This window comes from Rattus norvegicus, chromosome 12, assembly GCF_021556685.1.
Source record: "Rattus norvegicus strain SHRSP/BbbUtx chromosome 12, alternate assembly SHRSP_T2T, whole genome shotgun sequence".
Classification (NCBI taxonomy): Eukaryota; Metazoa; Chordata; class Mammalia; order Rodentia; family Muridae; genus Rattus; species Rattus norvegicus.
The window spans coordinates 22,660,877-22,680,856 of NC_141545.1; the positions used below are offsets into that span (position 1 = coordinate 22,660,877).

At 42.2% G+C, this 19,980-nt stretch overlaps 1 protein-coding gene and 1 pseudogene across 3 annotated transcripts in view; one reads left to right on the forward strand and one right to left on the reverse strand.

Moving 5' to 3' along the window:
* The first annotated feature begins 248 nt into the window (after nucleotides 1–248).
* Nucleotides 249–1,916, forward strand: Ppp1r14b-ps2 (protein phosphatase 1, regulatory (inhibitor) subunit 14B, pseudogene; annotated as a pseudogene). The gene is made up of 2 exons (XR_015634179.1): nucleotides 249–260; nucleotides 990–1,916. The product of XR_015634179.1 is annotated as a protein phosphatase 1, regulatory (inhibitor) subunit 14B, pseudogene (transcript).
* Nucleotides 1,917–5,636: 3,720 nt separating this feature from the next.
* Znf846 (zinc finger protein 846) overlaps nucleotides 5,637–19,980 on the reverse strand; it is a 32,995-nt gene continuing 18,651 nt past the window's right edge. For both annotated transcript variants that reach the window (NM_001107127.2, XM_087578302.1), the window contains 3 exon segments: nucleotides 5,637–8,228; nucleotides 17,744–17,836; nucleotides 19,426–19,552. In NM_001107127.2, the coding sequence (NP_001100597.2) occupies nucleotides 6,445–8,228; nucleotides 17,744–17,836; nucleotides 19,426–19,552 (2,004 nt within the window). In that variant the 3' untranslated portion in view covers nucleotides 5,637–6,444.

Here is a 19,980-nt window from a genome sequence, read left to right on the forward strand (position 1 = left end):
AGCGTTTACAGTCAAAGGATTCAGTTGAGCAGGATGGCAGTACAGATCAAGGCAGATAACACTATGGCCAGCCATCATGACCCTTCTATCTGTAGCTGGCAAGGAAAATATCTAGATACTTAGTACGCTGAACTTGGTGACTTTTGTCTCATTGAGAGTTGCAAAACAGCAGTGTGAACACCAAAGATGTAAACTCCAGAGTGACATGGAAATGGATGGTTTGGGTGATGAAGGCAAGGCAAGGGACCATGGGAGGAGGAGTAAGGGCATCAGTGAGAACTGACATTGGTCTTGACACTAGAGAACTTGTTTTTGAGGCAGTGTGTCTTAGTCTCTTCTCTGGCTGTGATAAAATATTCCAACAAAACCATCTTCCAGGAGAAAGGACTTATTTTTTTTTTTTTTTGGTTCTTTTTTTTGGAGCTGGGGATCGAACCCAGGGCCTTGCGCTTCCTAGGCAAGCGCTCTACCACTGAGCTAAATCCCCAACCCCGAAAGGACTTATTTAACACATAGTTCCAGGTTATAGTTCTTCATAGCCTGGAAATCATATGGCAGAGCTCCAAGAACAGGTCATATAACACCCACATCAGAAAGTAGAGAGAGACGAAAGAATGGGTATATGTTAGTCCTTAGTCCTGTCCCCACAACTATGTAGTCCAGGATTCCCAAGCACAGGGCATGATGTAAAATAGAGTGGGTAGATCTTCCAACATCAACTGATGTAGTTAAGACAGTCCCTCAAAGTCACCTCAGGCTCCTCTCCCCAGTGATTCTAAATTGTATCAAGTTGACTATCGCATAAGGGTCTTGTGTAGACAAGACTGGTCCTGAATGTCCCTTGTAGCCAAGGAGGACCTTGAACTTCTGAACTTCCACTCCTCAAATGATGGTATTCTGGACATGTACCATCTTACCAGGGATCATACTAAGAAGCTTTAAATACCTCACAAAGACACCAAGCAATACCAGTATTCAGATTGCTTAAGAAATATAATGGAGAGCTGCCCCCGGGCGCCCCCGCCGCCGCCCTCGCCGCGGAGCTGCGCGGAGCGGAGCCGGCGAGCTAACCGGAGCCAGCGGCCCGGAGCCAGCCGGCGGGCGTCCGGGAGGCGGCGGCGCAGGGAGGGGCCCGAGCGCGCACGTGGCCCCGGCGGCCGCTGTGGCCGATAGCGGCCCCGCGGGGGGCGCGGCGTTGGCTGCCCCGGCCCCCGGACCCGGTAGTGGCAGCACAGGGCCCCGAGTCTACTTCCAGAGTCCCCCTGGGGCCGCAGGCGAAGGCCCGGGGGGCGCGGATGATGATGGCCCGGTGAGACGGCAAGGGAAGGTCACCGTCAAGTACGACCGCAAGGAGCTGCGGAAGCGCCTCAACCTGGAGGAGTGGATTTTAGAACAGCTCACGCGACTCTACGACTGCCAGGAGGAGGAGATCCCAGAGCTGGAGATCGATGTGGATGAACTCTTGGACGTGGAAAGTGATGATACTCGGGCTGCTAGAGTCAAGGAGCTGCTAGTTGACTGTTACAAACCCACTGAGGCCTTCATCTCTGGCCTGCTGGACAAGATCCGGGGCATGCAGAAGCTGAGCACACCCCAGAAGAAATAAGGGTCCTGACTCAGATGACCATGGCTCCCACAGGACAATCGCTGCCCCCCAACCTCGTAGCAACAGCAATACTGGGGGACCCTGCAGCCAGGCCTGGTGCCATGGGCAGGGATCCCTGTGCCCCGCCTAGGGGCCGTTCCCTCGCCCTCAGTTTTCCATTTTGGGGTTTTTTATTGTTATTAAACTGATGGGACTTTTTGTGTTTTTATATTGACTCTGCGGCGCAGGCCCTTTGAAAATAAAGCTAGGATACAGCCTTTGGAGCAAAAAAAAAAAAAAAAAAAAAAAAAGAAAGAAAGAAAGAAAGAAATATAATGGAGAAATCCAGTTACATGGAAGATTTTATGATGAATTTGAAGTCACATTCTTAAGTGCCAGTTACTAAGCAACAGATATGACTGATATCAGGGAACTCTTGAAAGCCAACCACTTATTTATTTATTTATTTATTTACTTATTTTTGAGGCAGGGTTTATCTGTGTAGACATGGCCATCCAGGAATTCATTCTACAGGCAAGGCTGGAACTCAGATATCCATCTATCTCTGCCTCCTGAGTGCTAGGATTAAAGGTATGGCACCAAGCTGCTGCTGTTGCCTCTTCTTCTTCCTCCTCCTACTCCTCCCCCCTTCTCTCCCTTCACCACATTTGAAGCAAGCTTTATTAAATACTGGCTAGGTCTTTGGATACTGGCCAGGTCCATACTTGAGATTCCCAGAACATGGCCCCTTTCTCTCTTAAAGTACAAATCCAAGGTTAAGAGTCTGGTTTGTGTGCCATTTGATGGGTCTCAACTGTTCCAGTGCTCTGGTTAGCTGTGATAACCCCAGAACACTCACTGCAAAACATCTGCAATATCTGCACGTAGCAACTTCAGCTTTAGTAAAGTCACTTTCACTTCTAGAGAAAGAGTGACTTTCCTGTGATTGGCACCCATTTTCTGTTGTTAACTGGAAATGTACATTATATCCTTTCCCTTGAGAGTTATCACATTCTCTTACAAACTGGAAATACAGAAATTGAATTAAGTTTTTACTGTCTCTTGCGTCCCATGAGACAGGATAAAAATTTGTCTTTCTATGGTGGCTGCAGGTGTATTCTATTTCCCAGTAATACTTGGGCTGTAGCTTTGTCATTCTCATTGGTCTCTTATCACATAGTGTTTTCCTCTGTATATATGGATTCCGTTCACACTGAATGACCAGTCACCCTACATTATCTCTCTAACTGATCATCAAATTAAGGTCACATTCTCTTTAACTAGAGACAATGACTTTAACATATATCTTGAGACATAATTTAACCTGTAACAATATTGTTATAATAATAGCCTTTTCCTATTGCTATGATACAGTACTCTGACAAAAGCTTATAGTTCAAGGTACAGTTCGCCATGATGAAGCTCAAAGCAGCTGGTCACATTGCATCCACACCAGAAAGCAGAGTGATGGATGGGTGCAAGCTCAACTTTTTCTTCTTATACAGTACAGGATCCTGGTTCAGGGGGTAGTCCTGTCCAGTTTTAGTTTGGGTCTCTCCATCGTAAATGATGTTTTAGACACTGAGCTGTGTCTTGTCATATCTATCTATCTATCTATCTATCTATCTATCTATCTATCTATCATATGTATACTGATGGATATGTACACTTGAGGATACACACATGTAAAAGCATGTACCCTATCACTGAAGGAGATAGACTCATACCTCCTGCAATGTTTGTTGTATATATATTGTCTTACAGTAATAGTGGGTTCCTTCAAGGCATGTATGGGATGGTATGTGGAATGTTCATTGTTTAATTGCATGCTTGTATATTGGAATTCAGTGTCAACTACCAGCCTCCAGTATGATAAGACACAGCTGTGCGTGTGTGTGTGTGCCTGTGTGCACGTGTGTGCACGTGTGTGCACGTGTGTGTGCATGCATGTGCGTGTGTGCATGCACATGTGTGCGTGTGTGCGTTTGTGTGTGCATGCATGTGTGCATTTGTGTGTGCATGCATGTGTGTGTGCGTGTGTGCGTGTGCGTGCGTGTGTGCACATGTGTGCGTGTGTGCATTTGTGGGCATGTATGTGTGCGTGTATGTGCACGTGTGCATGCGTGTGCGCATGCGTGTGTGCGTGTGTGTGCGAGCGTGCACGTGTGTGTGCGTGTGCGCCTGCATGTATGAAACAGAAGAACACCATTTATGGTTCTTTGTTAGCGAACTTTTCTATAATTTAAACTGTGACTCAAAATCCATGATTAACAAGTCTGTTTGAAAACCAACATCGGGCTACGCAGTGGTGGTGCACACCTTTAATCCTAGCATGTGGGAAGCAGAGGCAGGTGGCTCTCTATATGTTTGAAACATAGAACTTTGGTCTATAGGGATCCAGAACAGACAGGGCTACAGAGAGAAACCCTGTCTCAAACAAACAAACACCAAAAGTAAAATAAAATAAAATAAAATAAGAAAGAAAACCACAACATCAAGTTCTATGAATTGATCCTTTCTTCTATAGCTTTCTGATACATGGGTTCCTACAAAATCGTCTCTAAATGCTCAGGTACTAAGTTAACTATTTTGTCAAGCAAAGTGTTGCTTGTAATCCAAATACATATGAGGCTAGGCAGGAGGATCAGGACTTTGAAATTATCTAGAGTTATAGTAGGAGTTTGAAGACAGAATTGGCTATATATCAATCCCTCAACTAAAATATCAAACCAAAATTAAAAAAACCAAAACAAACAAACAAAAAAATTTGGTTAAGGAGATGACTCAGTAAGTAAAGTGCTTGCCACGAGGACCCAAGTTTGAATCGCCAGAACCCATGTAAAGCTGGATGCAGCTTTTATTGCTGTGAAGAGACATCACAACCAAGGCAACTCTTATAAATAAAAATCATTTAATCGGGTCTAGCTTAGAGTTTCAGAGGTTAAGTCCACTATCATCATGGTGGAAAGTATGACAGCGCACATCTGTAATCTCAGCACTCCCGTGACATGGTAGTGTGAATGTAATTGGCACACAGCAGTGGCACTATTAGGAGGTGTGGCCTTATTGGTGGAAGCGTGTCACTGTGGGGGTGGGCTTTGAGGTCTACTATGTTTAAGCTACACCCAGTGCGTTACAGTCTCCTTCTGCTGCCTCCTGGTCAAGTTGTAGAACTCTTGGCTTCTCCAGCATCACGTCTGCCCGGATGCTGCTAAACTTCCCACCATGATGATAATGGACTAAACCTCGGAAACTATAAGCCAGCCCTAATTAAATGTTTTTCTTTATAAGAGTTGCCTTGGTTGTGGTGTCTCTTCGTAGCAATAAAATCCTAAGACATATGGTGAACTTGGAGGTGGAGACAGGAGTGTCTGCAGAGGCTTGCGGGATAAACTAGTCTGGTATACACAGACCCTGTCTCAAAGGGGAAGGCAAACGATACCACCAAAGCTGCCTCTGACTTCCAGACATATGCTGTGGTACGTGCATGCTCTATTTATTTATTTTTGCACACAAGAATTATATACTGCACACATGCATACAAAGATAAACTAAAAATAAATTGATTAAGATTTAGTTTACTGAATGCAACCAAAGAGAGCATTATCAATTGACTGCACCTAATTTCGGCATGTGGGAAACGCAGGCTTCCTGTCTGAATTTGAAAGGATGAGTAAGTGACACGACGGATGGTCTGACAGTGGGCCACATGCCAGCCTTTGTAACGCTTGACACTCAAAATGGATGCTTGTTTTCATGAGTATAGCAATGGCTGTAGATGTGTGACTTTAGGAACGTCACGACCCTGACATGTGGGAGGCTTTTAGCATGGACCTCTGATGCAGAGGTAGATATGGTACAGCAGCTCGGTCCCTATCCTCTTTCTCTGCTTCTGTCTCATGGTGTTCTGATTCCAGCTGAACTGTATAAGTGTTTTGTAGAATACTCACAGATTATTCCAAACTGGTGTGTTTTCCATATCCTGTAAGGAGAATGTCCAGTACAGTTTGACTGGACCTTCTTTATTAAAAAGAACATACTACAAGCCAGGTGTGGTAGCATATGCCTTTAATCCAAATGCTTGGGGGGCAGAGGCAGAAGCAGGTGGATTTCCATGAGTCTGAAGCCAGCCTGGTCTACATAGGGAAATGTAGTCTCAAGAAAAAAAACAGATAGGTGTATTACTCCATTGTCCAGGCTAGCCTTGTCTCACTACAAATGAAATGTAAGCTGCAGTACCAAGAATGCAGAGATCAAAAGCAAATGCTCCTTGAAACACCTCTAGATTATTTATACTCATGGGATGCCTTACTTTCCTGGGCTCCCTAAGCTCCCCCAGATTAGCGTGGTTTATCATGTGTGTGAGTTTCCTGTCAATGGGGTCTCCCTTGTTGAAACATTTCCCTTGTTGTTGAAACTTAAATGGCAGTTGTAAGTTTTCAGGCAGTTGGTGAGTTGCTTGATGATAGAAAATTTTCCTGCATTGTTTATGTTGATGGGATTTTTGCCTGGTTACATCACCCCTTGTTGTGTTACAGCTCTACTGCACCCTTCATAGTCATTGGCTTTGTCACTTGTACGAACTCACTAATGTTTGATGATGTAACTTCAACACGGCATTCTTACATTTCCTATGGCTTCTCACCGGTATAAAGTCTCTGACCGATAGTGAGGCATAACTCCTGCACAAAACTAACTTTCATACTTTTCCATTTGTAAGGTTTATTCCTGGCATGGGTTTTCTGATGTAGGCTGAGATGTAACCGTAGCACATTTTCCCACATGCATGGGACGTCTCACCTGTGTAAGCTCTCTGTTAAGTCCAACTAGATTAAGAACCTCCTTCATAATTTACATCCCTACAGTTTCTCACCCAGATAGGGCTTTTCACCTTTGTGTGTCTTCTGATGTCTCGTGAGGTATGACTTCCGGGAGAAAGCTTTCCCACATTTCTTACACTCAAATGGCTTTTCGGATTTGTGGATTACCTGGTGTCGAGTGAGGTATGCCTTGAGATAGAAAGTTTTCCTGCATTCCTTGCATTCATAGGCTCTCTCCCCAGTGTGAGTCGTCTCGTGCTGCATCAGTTGCGACTTACGAGAGAAGGCTTTCCTGCACTCTTTACATTCGTACGGCCTCTCACCTGTGTGGGTTTTCTGATGTTGCGTGAGGTGCGACTTCCGGGCAAATGCATTCCCACATTCTTTACACTTATGTGGCTTCTCGCCTGTATGGATTTTCTGATGTTGGGTGAGGTGTGAATTGCGGAAGAAAGCTTTCTGACATTCTTTGCACTCAAAGGGCTTCTCCCCTGTGTGTGTTCTCTGATGCTGAGTGAGTTGTGACCTCAGGTAGAAAGACTTCTTACATTCTTTACATTCGTAGGGCTTTTCGGGTGCATGGATTCCCTGATGCCGGGTGAGGTGTGACTTATGACAAAAAGCTTTCCTGCATTCTTTACATTCATGGGGCTTCTCCCCTGTATGAGTCCTCTGATGTCGAGCGAGCTGTGACTTGTGGGAGAAAGTTTTCATGCAATCATTACATCCGTAAGGTTTCTCAAGAGTATGAGGTCTGTGATGCTGAGTGAGGCTTGATATGTAGAAGTAAATTTTCATTAATTCTTTGCAGTCACTTTGCTGTTCAGTTGTATGAGCTGTCTGATATTGAGACAGTAGTGAATTATGGTAGAAAGCCTTACTACATTTTCTACCCTCACAGGCTTTCTCCTCTGTATAAAGTCTCTGATGTTGGGTGAGGGCTGACTCATCACAGCGAGTTTCTCTGCTTTCCTTACCCCCACAGGCTTTCTCCCAGGCATGTGGTTTCTGCTGGCTGATGTTCTCTGACTCATGGCAAAAGGTTTTCCCAGATACTTTACATTCATAAATTTGTTTCTCTCTGTGAAGCTTTTGATCAACTGTTTGCAGCTCGGCATCCAGGCAGAAGAATTTGATGTTTTCCTTGTGTGCTTGGGGCTTTTTCCCTGCATGTGCTTCCTGGTGTATAAGATATAATGATTTGTTAAGGATGGGTTTCTCGTAATCACATTTGTTATCATTTCCTCCCATGTGCATGTTGTCATGGTTGCTGAATTCAGTCTTGTTAGAGAATGTTTTATGACATATATTCCATCCCAAAGTTTCCTTTCTTAACTGAGTCATATATTGGGCAGGAAGTTCTACCTCATCAAAGGATTTATCACAGTCATTGCACTTCCTAGGGGTTTCCTGAACACAAAATATCTGAGGTGTTAATATTGCTTTCGTGTGGAAGGCTTCATCTGATTCAAAATACTGAAATTGACACTGATCCTTGCTATGGTGAGTAAAATGCTCAGGATATGAGAGGGCTTCCTGAGTTCCGCTCAGATCATGAGGTTCTTCTGTACTCTGCCTCTCACCAGCCTCTGTAGGCAAAGGTACATCTTGCGGTGGATTAACAAGCTCCTGAAAGAACATTCTAGAACAGACTTCATTCTTCATAGTCATATTTGAAATGCAGTTTGAGTCCACTTTGTATGTGTTTTCTACTTCAACCTTATCTTCATTTGATGTATTTCTCCTGGTGATTTTGACTTGCCTCAAATACTTCTCTTGACTTTGCTGGATTTTTTCAACTGGAGCACTCCATTTATGGACATCTAAGATGATATTAAAATGGTTGTTTAATAAGAGATAGGTGCTCTTAAGAATCAACATTAAAAATTTATATTTGACATTCACAACTATTTATAGAATTTGACTATTAGTCTGAGAAATTGTGTCATTTTTGATAAAAATGTATCTCGGAGTGCATGAACTCTTTTCGGTGTCCTGACTGGGACAGTGATGGTTATGACAGTTATTTGGCTATACAGTAAGTAGAAGAGTAAATTTTGTTCTATGTTAAAATAAAGAATTGAATCCTGGAAAGATCAGGAATTCAAGGCCCATACCTAAGCATAGTAAAAGCAATGTACAGCACACCAGTAGCCAACGTCAAACTAAATGGAGAGAAACTTGAAGCAATCCCACGAAAATCAAAGACTCGACAAGGCTGCCCACTCTCTCCCTACCTATTCAATACAGTATTCAAAGTCCTAGCCAGAGCAATCAGACAACAAAAGGAGGTCAAAGGGATACAAATTGGAAAGGAAGAAGTCAAAATATCACTATTTGCAGATGATGTGATAGTGTACTTAAGTGATCCCAAAAGTTTCACCAGAGAACCACTAAGCCTCATAACCAACTTCAGCAAAGTGGCTGGGTATAAAATTAACTCAAACAAATCAGTAGCCTTCCTCTACTCAAAGGATAAACAGGGTGAGAAAGAAATTAGGGAACAATACCCTTCACAATAGTAAAAAATAATATAAAATACCTTGGTGTGACTCTAACCAAGCAAGTGAAAGATCTGTATGACAAGAACTTCAAGCCCCTGAAGAAAGAAATTGAAGAAGATCTCAGAAGATGGAAAGATCTCCCATGCTCATAGATTGGCAGGATTAATATATTAAAAATGGCCATTTTACCAAAAACGATCTACAGATTCAATGCAATCCCCATCAAAATACCAATCCAATTCTTCAGAGAGTTAGACAGAACAATTTGCAAATTCATCTGGAATAAAAAAAACCCAGGATAGCGTAAAACTATCCTCAACAATAAAAGGACTTCTGGGGGAATCACTATCCCTGAATGCAAGCAGTATTACAGAGAAATAGTGATAAAAACTGCATGGTATTGGTACAGAGACAGACAGACCAGTGGAATAGAATTGAAGACCCAGAAATGAACCCACATACCTATGGTCACTTGATCTTTGACAAAGGAGCTAAAATCATCCAGTGGAAAAAAGAAAGCATTTTCAGCAAATGGTGCTGGTTCAACTGGAGGTCAGCATGTAACTGAATGCAAATTGATCCATTCTTATCTCCGTGTACAAAACTCAAGTCCAAGTGGATCAAGGACCTTCACATAAAACCAAATACACTCAAACTAATAGAAGAAAAAGTGGAGAAGAGCCTTGAACACATGGGCACTGGAGAAAATTTCCTAAACAAAACAACAATGGCTTATGCTCAAGATCAAGAATCGACAAATGGGACCTCATAAAATTTCAAAGCTTCTGTAAGGTAAAGGACACTGTCATTAGGACAAAACAGCAACCAACAGATTGGGAAAATGTCTTTACCAATCCTACATCTGATAGAGGCTAATATCCAATATCTACAAAAAACTCAAAAAGTTAGACTCCAGAGAATCAAATAACCCTATTAAAACTGGGGTACGAGCTAACAAAGAATTCTTAGATGAGGAATATCGAATGGCCGAGAAGAACCTAAAGAAATGCTCAACATTCTTAGTTATCAGGGAAATGCAAATCAAAACAACCCTGAGATTCCACCTCATAGCAGTGAGAATGGTTAAGATTAAAAACTCTGGCGACAGCAGATGCTGGCGAGGATGTGGAGAAAGAGGAACAGTCCTCCATTGTTGGTGGGATTGCAGACTGGTACAACCATTCTGGAAATCAGTCTGGAGGTTCCTCAGAAAATTGGACATTGAACTGCCTGGGGATCCAGCTATACCTCTCTTGGGCATATACCCAAAAGATGCTCCAACATATAAAAAAGACACGTGCTCCACTATGTTCATCGCAGCCTTATTTATAATAGCCAGAAGCTGGAAAGAACCCAGATGCCCTTCACAGAGGAATGGATACAGAAAATGTGGTACATCTACACAATGGAATATTACTCAGCTATCAAAAACAACGAGTTTATGAAATTCGTAGGCAAATGGTTGGAACTGGAAAATATCATCCTGAGTGAGGTAACCCAATCACAGAAAAACACACATGGTATGCACTCATTGATAAGTGGATATTAACACAAAAGCTCAGAATACCCAAGATACAGTCAACAGACCACATGAAGCTCAAGAAGAAGGATGACCAAAGTGCAGATGCTTCAGTCCTTCTTAGAAGGTGGAACAAAAATATTAATAGGAGGAAATAAGGAAACAAAGTTTGGAGCAGAGACTGAAGGAATGGCCATTCAGAGCCTGACCCACCTGGGGATCCAGCCCATATATATACAGCCACCAAATCCAGACAACATTGCTGATGCCAAGAAGTACATGCTGACAGGAGCCTGATATAGCTGTCTCCTAAGAGGCTCAGCCAGAGTATGAATAATACAGAGGTGAATGCTTGCAGCCAACCATTCAACTGAGTATGAGGTGCCCATTGGAGGAGTTAGAGAAAGGACAGAAGAAGCTGAAGAGGTTTGCAACCCCATAAGAACAACAATACCAACAAACTGGAGGTCCCAGGGACTAAACCACCATCCAAAGAGCACACATAGACAGACCATGGCTCCAGTTGCATATGTAGCAGAGGATGGCCTTGCTGGGCACCAATGGGAGGAGAAGCCCTTGGTCCTGCCAAGGCTGGAACCCCCAGTGTAGGGGAATGTCAGAGTGGGGATGCAGGAAGGGGTGGGTGGTTGGGTGGGGGAACACCCTCATAGAAGAAGGGCGAGGGAAGATGGGATCTGGAGTTTATAGACAGGAAACCAGAAAAGGGGATAACACTTGAAATATAAATAAAAATATCCAATAAAAATATTGAGAGGTAGGATCCACACATTCACACATCATAGGCCATTAAACTCCTTTGAAATATTGCTTCTTTGTTCCTCCAGGTAAGCTCCACTCTTCTTCACCTTATAAGATACCTGCCTCTTCCAAGATCATACCTCTGTGGGCTTCCAGGCAACAGACTTTATATTTGGTTATTTCAGACTCTCACCCCTCTATGATGGCTGCCAGACTATCCTTCTTCTATGGGATACTGCATCCCAATGCAGTCAGCCCTCTGTTTCTACAGTCTTTCAGGATCCTCTAGGATCTCACTTCCTAATGCAGCTAAGTAGAGCCATTCTCTTCATCCTATAGGCCTTCTAACTCCACATCTAGATTACCTAGAATCATGTGCCTCCAATCCACCAGTTGATCACAGTTTACTCAAAGTAGGGCATTCAAGCATTGAGAGACACCAGGAAGCTATGAAAGAGAGGGCCAGCAAGGGCTGTGTTGATCACTGGATTACTGTTAGCACAGACAGTAAAGTACTCTAAAGAGACTACTAAAGACAGAACCTGTAGGCCTTAATACTAACCCTACAGAGGAAGTAAAGTGCCAACCCTCTTACATATTAATCCTTTCCAGAACAGTGCTCATACCTCCACTGAAAAGGAAAGGGATTTGAACAAAAAAGAAAGAAACTCAAAAAGCAAATTACTTCATGCCAGGCTTGCACAGAAACAAATGTAACATGAAAATCATGACAACTTGCTCTCCCCCACAATTATGACCCCTATGGAATGACCTGGAAAAATTCCCAGGCAACAAATTCAAAGGAATGATCTTAACTATGTTCAAACAACTCAAAGGCAGTATGGATATTTTCCAAGAGAGCAAAAACAAAGCTGAATGAAATGAGGAAGTCAATCTAAGACTTGAAAATAGAATTCAACAGAGGCAGAACTTCTGAAGAAAATCCAAACTGCATCAATTACTAGAAATTAAAAACCCCAAAAGCCAAATAAAAACTTCAGTGAAAAGCTTTCTCAATAAAATGGATCATGTGGAAAACAGTGTCCAGGCTAGAAGACAAGAGAGGGGAATTGTATTACCTAATAGAAGTCAATGATACAGTAAAACTATGAGCAGACTATGGGAGTGTTTTGGGACACCATCAAAATACCTAACCTTTGAATTATGGCCATAGAAAAAGAAGAATATCACAACAAAGACATACATATAAAACCATAAAAGAAATGTCCCAAAATCTAGAAAAGGATACCCTATCCGGGCACAAGAGGCCTACGGAATACCAAATAAACTAGACCAGAAAAGAAACTCAATTCCCCACAACATATCATAGTTAAAGCACTACAAAGTAGAGAAAGAGTGTGGAAGCTACAAGAGAGAAATGTCAAATCACGGATAAATGCAGGCCAATGGAATAGTGTAGATTATGCCATAGAAACTTTAAATGTCAGAAGTGCCTGGAAGGATGTATTTCAAGCTCTGAAAGATCAACTGCCAACCCAGAGAAGGATATTAAAGGAACTTATGAGCAGTAAGCTAGCTCTACAGAGGATACTGGGAAGGAAAAGGGGAGATAGCAGAACATAGGCTGTGTGTGTGTGTGTGTGTGTGTGTGTGTGTGTATGTGTGTGTGTGTGTGTGTGTCTGCCTGCCTGTCTGCCTGTTTGTCTGTCTGTCTGTAAAATATTAAGAAGATAGATGGATTAGGGAGAAGAGAAGGAAGGGAATGGATTAGCCAAAACTAAGAACACAGATAAAGCTTATGAAAATCCATTAAAGTTTGTATAGTTTAATACACACACACAGAGTCTCTCTCTCTCTCTCTCTCTCTCTCTCTCTCTCTCTCTCTCTCACACACACACACACACACACACACACACACGCACAGACAGACAGACACAGACAGAGAGACACACACAGAGGAGTTTGATCAGAAGTACCCTCTCTGTGTGAATAATGCAGAAATCATGATTTATCAAATGAAAACCTCAGTGCAAGGCATGAAATATCTCCCTATTAGCTACTGGTTACTGAGTCCCCAGAGGTACCTCAAACAACACAACCTGTTGACTTGACTCTTGTTTGCCCATGATGACTAGCTGGCAGGACCCTGCTACTGAAGATACCATTCACTGTAGATGCAGACCTACAGAAACCAACCTTAGCTGAGTAGGAAGCTCTGTCTTTATTGGGGAGCTTACACAGTGCCAGAAAATGCCATTCAGGTTGCCCGGAGAGGAAAGGCATTAGAGGTCTCATTCAGTGCTAGACCCTGCACGTTACAATACCGACCTTCCTGATGAGCTGTGCCCGCAGGTACGACAGCGATAGTGATGGGTTAAGGTTAATCAACCACTTTTTTGCCTGGATCTGAGGCTTGCTTCACAGGGAGTATTTTATGCCCACTACTATAAACCTGGTCAAAAGCTCATAACTGTATGTATAATACATTTTTTTTAAAAAGATTGAAACGGTAGTGAGAAATCCAATCAAGGGAAGTTCAAAATCAGATGGATTCATTGTGGAGTCCTCCCGTCTCTTTAAAGAAGGTCTGACAACTGTGCTTTCCTCACACTTTTCTGTAAAGGAAGAGGAATTGCCCTGGTGCTCTGTGTTTTGATGCTAATTCTGTTTCCTCAACAGGAGTGGATCACATACTCAGATGACTTCATGTGAACCTCCTTCCCATTTTAACTGGCCAAATCAATAAATAAATAAATGCTAGAGCCTGTGGTTGGGCAGTGGAAGGGGAAGATGGGGCTGGAGGTCTTAGAGAGGGGGAAGAGAGCAAGGAGGAGAGGAGACAAGGAGAGTGAGGGGAGACAGAGGAAGAAGGAGGAAGAGGAGGTGGAAGGAAGATGGAGCAGAACCACATGGCCCAGAGAAGCCAAAAGAAGCAAGAGATCTCACAGCTGGAGAAGAGAGCAGTGCAGGGGTGAACCTGCTCAATCTAGGTGTGCGGCTTATAACTATTGTAGCTGAGCTGTGTGTTCTTTGCATGGGCTTATTGGGGTTGGAGTTTTACAGCAACACACTGCACACATCCTGAGACCCAGACCCTGCCTTAATACCCAAACCTGGTAAAGATATAAGAAAATGGTAAGACAGCTTTCCTTATGGTGGCAGATGCAAAAATCCACAACAATTCTTGAAAACCCAATTCGAGGGCACATCAAGGAGATCACACACAAATTGAACGCCACCACTGAAACAAACCAGATACACACATAAAACATAAAGACAATTGCCGGCCCCTCCGATGCCCATGGGAAGAACAGGCAGTAAAAAGTGGTGAGTGAACTGTGAGGTTAAAAACACAACTTATGGGGTTGGGGATTTGGCTCAGTGGTAGAGCGCTTGCCTAGCAAGCGCAAGGCCCTGGGTTCGGTCCCCAGCTTCGAAAAAAAGTAAAAAAAAAAAAAAAAAAAAGCAAAAAAAAAAAACAAAAAAACAAAAAACCAAAACCACAACTTACATGAATAATGAAAGAATAAGCTAAAGGAAGGAGGCAGAGAAAGGGATACATGAGAGAATGGAAGTTATATACCAAAAAAAAAAAAAAAAAAAAAAAAAAGAGGGGGGGCAGGCATGGTGGCGTATGCCTTTAATCCCAGCACCCAGGAGGCAGAGGCAGGCAGAACTCTGAGTCTGAGAGCAGCCTGATCTGCATAGCGAGACAAGGGAAGCCACATGCCACAATAGAGAGACACGTGCCTCAAAAATAAAATAAAGTAAAACAAAATGCAGGCCAAAAAAAAAAAAAAAAAAGCATACGTGAAAGAAAGCATATAAGGTAAAAGAACCTATTTTAGAACTTAATATAATTTAATATTTGTAAGTGTATATATATTTATGATATTATATCAATTATATATAACATGTATAACATTATATTATAGTATAATATAAAATATAAGTTAAAAAGAACTTGGAAGGACAAAACACATAAAGATAGAGGTATAAGGAGACTAAAAATAAAACAGAAGACTTAAAAAATGAAAGTAAACAGTAATACTAATTACCCAGCAAAAATAAAATAGGTCACAGAAAGAACTGGTATGGTTTAAATCTAACATCCCTCCAGTATCGAGGGGTGGAAACTGAAGTTCTGCCTGGAGTTTAATATTACCTGGGGTCTTTATTGCCTTATCAGGTGGTACTGGGTGCTGCATGCTGGGTGCTGGGTGCTAGGTTCTGGGTGCTGACAGAGGGCTGGGCCGATCAAGGCTATGTTATAAGTGACAGGGCTGCATTTTATTTTGAACGTTTCCTGTTTTCATAAAAAGAGTCACTGCTAACATCAGCAAACTTCATGGTGTGTGTGTCAGAATTTCAGTTGCTCCAGACACAATTTTGTGCATGGAGGGAAGGTGATGTCTACTTGAGTCTGACTGAGCTTTCAGACCGTGGAAGTCGAAAGCCTGCTGACTGCAGGCTGAGTCTTGCTATTATTCTCTGAGGAAACCCAGACGTGATTGGGGCTCCCAGCTCAGCATAGGGGGAAAGATCCGCAGACACTCTCTACCCTCTCAATTTACTCCGGCTCAAGCTTCTCAGTGCTTCTGCACCAGACCCTGCTAACCAACACAACTGTGTCTTGTGGCCATTTCCTGTACAGAAACCCTGCAAGTGGGTTCAGCGCCTTCTTGGTTTGTGATTATTTCCAACTTTCAGGCTCCAAGAGCAGCTCAGTCTTAAATAACAGGACCACTCTCAAGGTGGCGGGTGTTTCTAGCATCCCAAGAAATGTGGAGAAATGAAAAAATGACTTCTCCATGATAGTCCACAGTAAAAAAAAAAAAAAAAAAAAAAAAAAGAAAGTCAGGTAAAACCACCTCAATGAATGGAATGGTCATAGAAGTCACTAGTGGAGGAATGTGGATCCACCAGCACCGGGCTTCTCTGTAATCTCCAGGCTAGATTGTTGGTGTGGCTTTAGGGTGCTCTTGCTCTCAGGGGATGAGGTTGGACTTGAGTAGCCCCCATCTTTTTTCTTTTTTCTTTTTTTCTTTTTTTTTTTTTTTTTCGGAGCTGGGGACTGAACCCAGGACCTTGTGCTTGCTAGGCAAGTGCTCTGCCACTGAGCTAAATCCCCAACCCCGAGTAGCCCCCATTTTTGTCTACTTTGCCTTTGTGTTTTTCTGTCTTTCAGCTATCCCCACATCATATGGGTTTGTTCTCTCTCTGTCCTCAGAATATACTCTCTCCTTAGTTACACACTGGTCTTCCCATTCCCAAATCAGTAAAACCTTCTAGCTGCCACTTTTCTCCTGAACCTGTGAGTTATTCTTTTCTTGTTTTCTTAAAATTTCACAGGTAACTGCAGTGATAACTGTAACTTTAAAACAGAAGGCCACTGTTTTCCCCATTTGTATATCTAAGTTAACCAAGACAACTGGTTTTTGTTGCTGTGATAAAACGCCATAAAGAAAAGCAACCCAGGGAGGAAAGCGTTTATTTGCCTTATACATCTTGCTTATATTTCGTCACTGATGGAAGTCAGAGCAGGAAATCAAATCAGGAACCTGAAGGCAGGATCGGAAGCATAGACCGTGGGGGAACACTGGTCACTGACTTGCTCCCAATGGCTTGCTCAACCTGCTCTGTTAGAGCACCCACAGCTACCTGCTCAGGGGCAGTACCCCACAGAGTAGGCTGAGCCCTCCCCAGATCAATCACTGATTAAGAAAATCACCCACAGGCTTGCCTATGGTGAATCTGATAGAAACATTTTCTCATTTGAAGCTTGTCTCTTCCTAGGTGACCCTGGCCTATGCTACTGATGAAGCAGTAGCTCCTACAATGCTGAGGCAGGGCTTAGCTGGTAAGGAAGTAACTCACTGGACGCTGGCTCGCTTGATGCTCTTCTTCAAACATAACCCCCGTTTTTCCTCTCCTCTTGCTAAAAAACCTTTGTGACTCTTCTCTCTTTGTTTCATTTTTTTCTTCTCACTGAATATAAATTCCAAAAGATGAAACATTTGTGTGATCACTATTGCTACCCGAACAATTACAAAGACAACAACCTGGCAATCAAAGAGGAAGAACCAAATAAATAAATAAATAAATAGATAAATAAATAAATAAAAGAAAAAGTCAATGAATGCCTAATTAATTACTAATTAAGAAAATTAATTACTAATTAGAAATTAGCCTATGAGAAGGAGGAAAAGACAAGTGAGGGGTGGAGGTGGGGATGTAACTCAGTTACTAGAGTGTTTTTCTAGAATGTCTAAAGCCCTGGGTTTGATCCTCAGCACTTCAAAAAAAAAAAAAAAAAGAAAAGAAAAGAAAATAGAAAAACAGGGAAAGCATGAGAATTCCCACATAGTAGTAGAGAGTTTGAGCAAATACGATTCTTCAACAATCACCATCAAACCGAACCAAAACAGGGAAATGGTTAGACACAGAGATCCCAATTTGGAGAGTTTATAAAACGAGTGTCTGATTCACAAGCCCACTCAAGAGCTGGCTTTGCTAAAAGCTGGAGAAAGCGCTGAGATGTGACTGACTGCCGAGCTCATGTCTTGCTGACTCTTGCCCAGTAGCATTGACTAACCTGGCAGGCACTGCTCTATGGCTTCTGCAACGTCCCATGGTTCAAATCCTTTTTCCAACTTGGAGATCAACTCAGGTTTGACTAAACAGTACCCTGTAAATGGGAAATAAAAAAAATATTTGTACCAAAGTGCTAAGTCAGGTTTATGGACAAGAGACAGCAGTACTATTTTTAGGGTCTTCGTAAAAACACCAAAGTCTGAAACTATATGGTTACTACTAGTAAAATTGCTGAGAAATAAATTCAGAATTCAATCTGTAATAGCTACAAGTATTTTAATATTTATGGTTATTTGATTATTTATGTTTGTGTGTGTTCTGTGTGGAGATGATGGTAGAGGCTAGAGGAGGGAGTTGGGTCCTTGCCTTCAGGGGGAGTTTACAGGCAGTTGGGAACCATCGGATCTGGGTGCTGAGAATTGACCACATTCATGGATTAAAAGAAATTGTGAACATTTCCAACTAACCAAGGTGATTAACACATTTAATGAAATTTCCATTTCAGTACAAAAAAGAAAAAAAAACAGTTATTTTAATACATGTCTTCAAAACATACTTCAAAGATACAATAACTCAAACAGTCTGTGCTCAGCATAAAAAGAGACATACACCAGCAGAACAAAGTCAAGAACCCAGATAAAGCTCCACAGCTATACAGTGTCACACTTTGGATCTGCTTTCACTAACCCAAGTGTTAGGATTACAGGCACATGCCACCATTTATTCCTGCTTTAAAACTTTCAGTCTTGTGTTCATTATGGTATTGTTCACAAAACAAAAATATGTGATCAATGTTCATCAGCCCATGTTTTCTTTTATTAAGTGACAATTTTGTCACATGACAGAGGGAGAGTATTATAGGTATAGCACAGCACAGCTAGTTCCTCTGTGAACAGTTGTCACCATCTTTAAGCAAGACAGCTGTGGCCTACAGGAGACACCACTCCAGTTATGGCAATAGAGTGGAGCAAACCATACAACAGCAGACATACAGGTCTACGATAATAGTCATGGATGCGAATATTCCCTCTTTTTTTTTTTTTTTGGTTCTTTTTTTCGGAGCTGGGGACCAAACCCAGGGCCTTGCGCTTCCTAGGTAAGCACTCTACCACTGAGCTAAATCCCCAACCCCGCTAATATTCCCTCTTAAGGCAGTCATTAGTGCAGGACATGAAAATCCAATGATGGCTCTCTCCCACTCACCTGTATGTGCTCTTAATAAACTAACTTTGGCACTCAAGCAAGGTAGAACAGACAGATATTTCTTCCAACAATTCCCACTTATTTGGGGTGGTCAGAGTTTCTTCTATGTCTCTCCAGGAAAGCCACAATACATAAGTGAAATATATCAGGTTTAAAAAAATTAAGAAGGAAAAAAAGAGAGAAACAAAAGGACAATGCCGTATGCTCTCATTACACTCGAAAACTTAAATTGAATCAAAGAAGTAAAAGACAGAACGGTGGCTACAGCATATGGAAAACGAGTAGGGGAAGTAGAGTGGTTAGTACATCCTGGGTACAGTGAAAGGGAGGAGTAAATTATAATGTTGTATAGTCCCTCGTACTACATGTCAGTTAAAAATGTATAATATCTACTAGTGTGAAAAGGTAGCACTGATTACTGTCCTTATCAACAAAGAAGAAAGTAATTGCTAATGAGGGTTGCAGAGGGCTTAGACTCACCCAACCACACCAGGCTCCTGTAGTTCTCCAGCATCACGTCCCTGTAGAGGGTCCTCTGAACAGCATCCAGCTCCTGCCATTCCTGCCAAGTGAAGTCCACGGCTACGTCCTCAAATGACACCAATCCCTGCAACGACACACTGCTCGTCAACCCCAGGCCTCAGCCTTGAGAACACAAAATCAGAAAGATCATGTATTTGGCACACACACACACACACACACACACACACACACACACACACACACACACCCCACCCCTTCTCACTACTGTCTTTCTAGTGTTTAATAGAAGATGCAGCTTAATTTATATTCGGTATTACGTGACAAAGAAAACTGACTGTAAATATCCCACCCCTGACTAATTCATGGATTCAAAAAAATGTTACAATTTCCCAAGGAATCACAATATAAAGTCCATAGATGAATAAACATGAAAAGCTTTTTTTTTTTAAAATTCCTTTGAAAAATAGAATTAAAGTAATGGATATACTGGAGGGATGGCTTTTAGCCATTTAAGAACACCAGCTGCTCCTTCAGAAGTCCCAGGTTCAACTC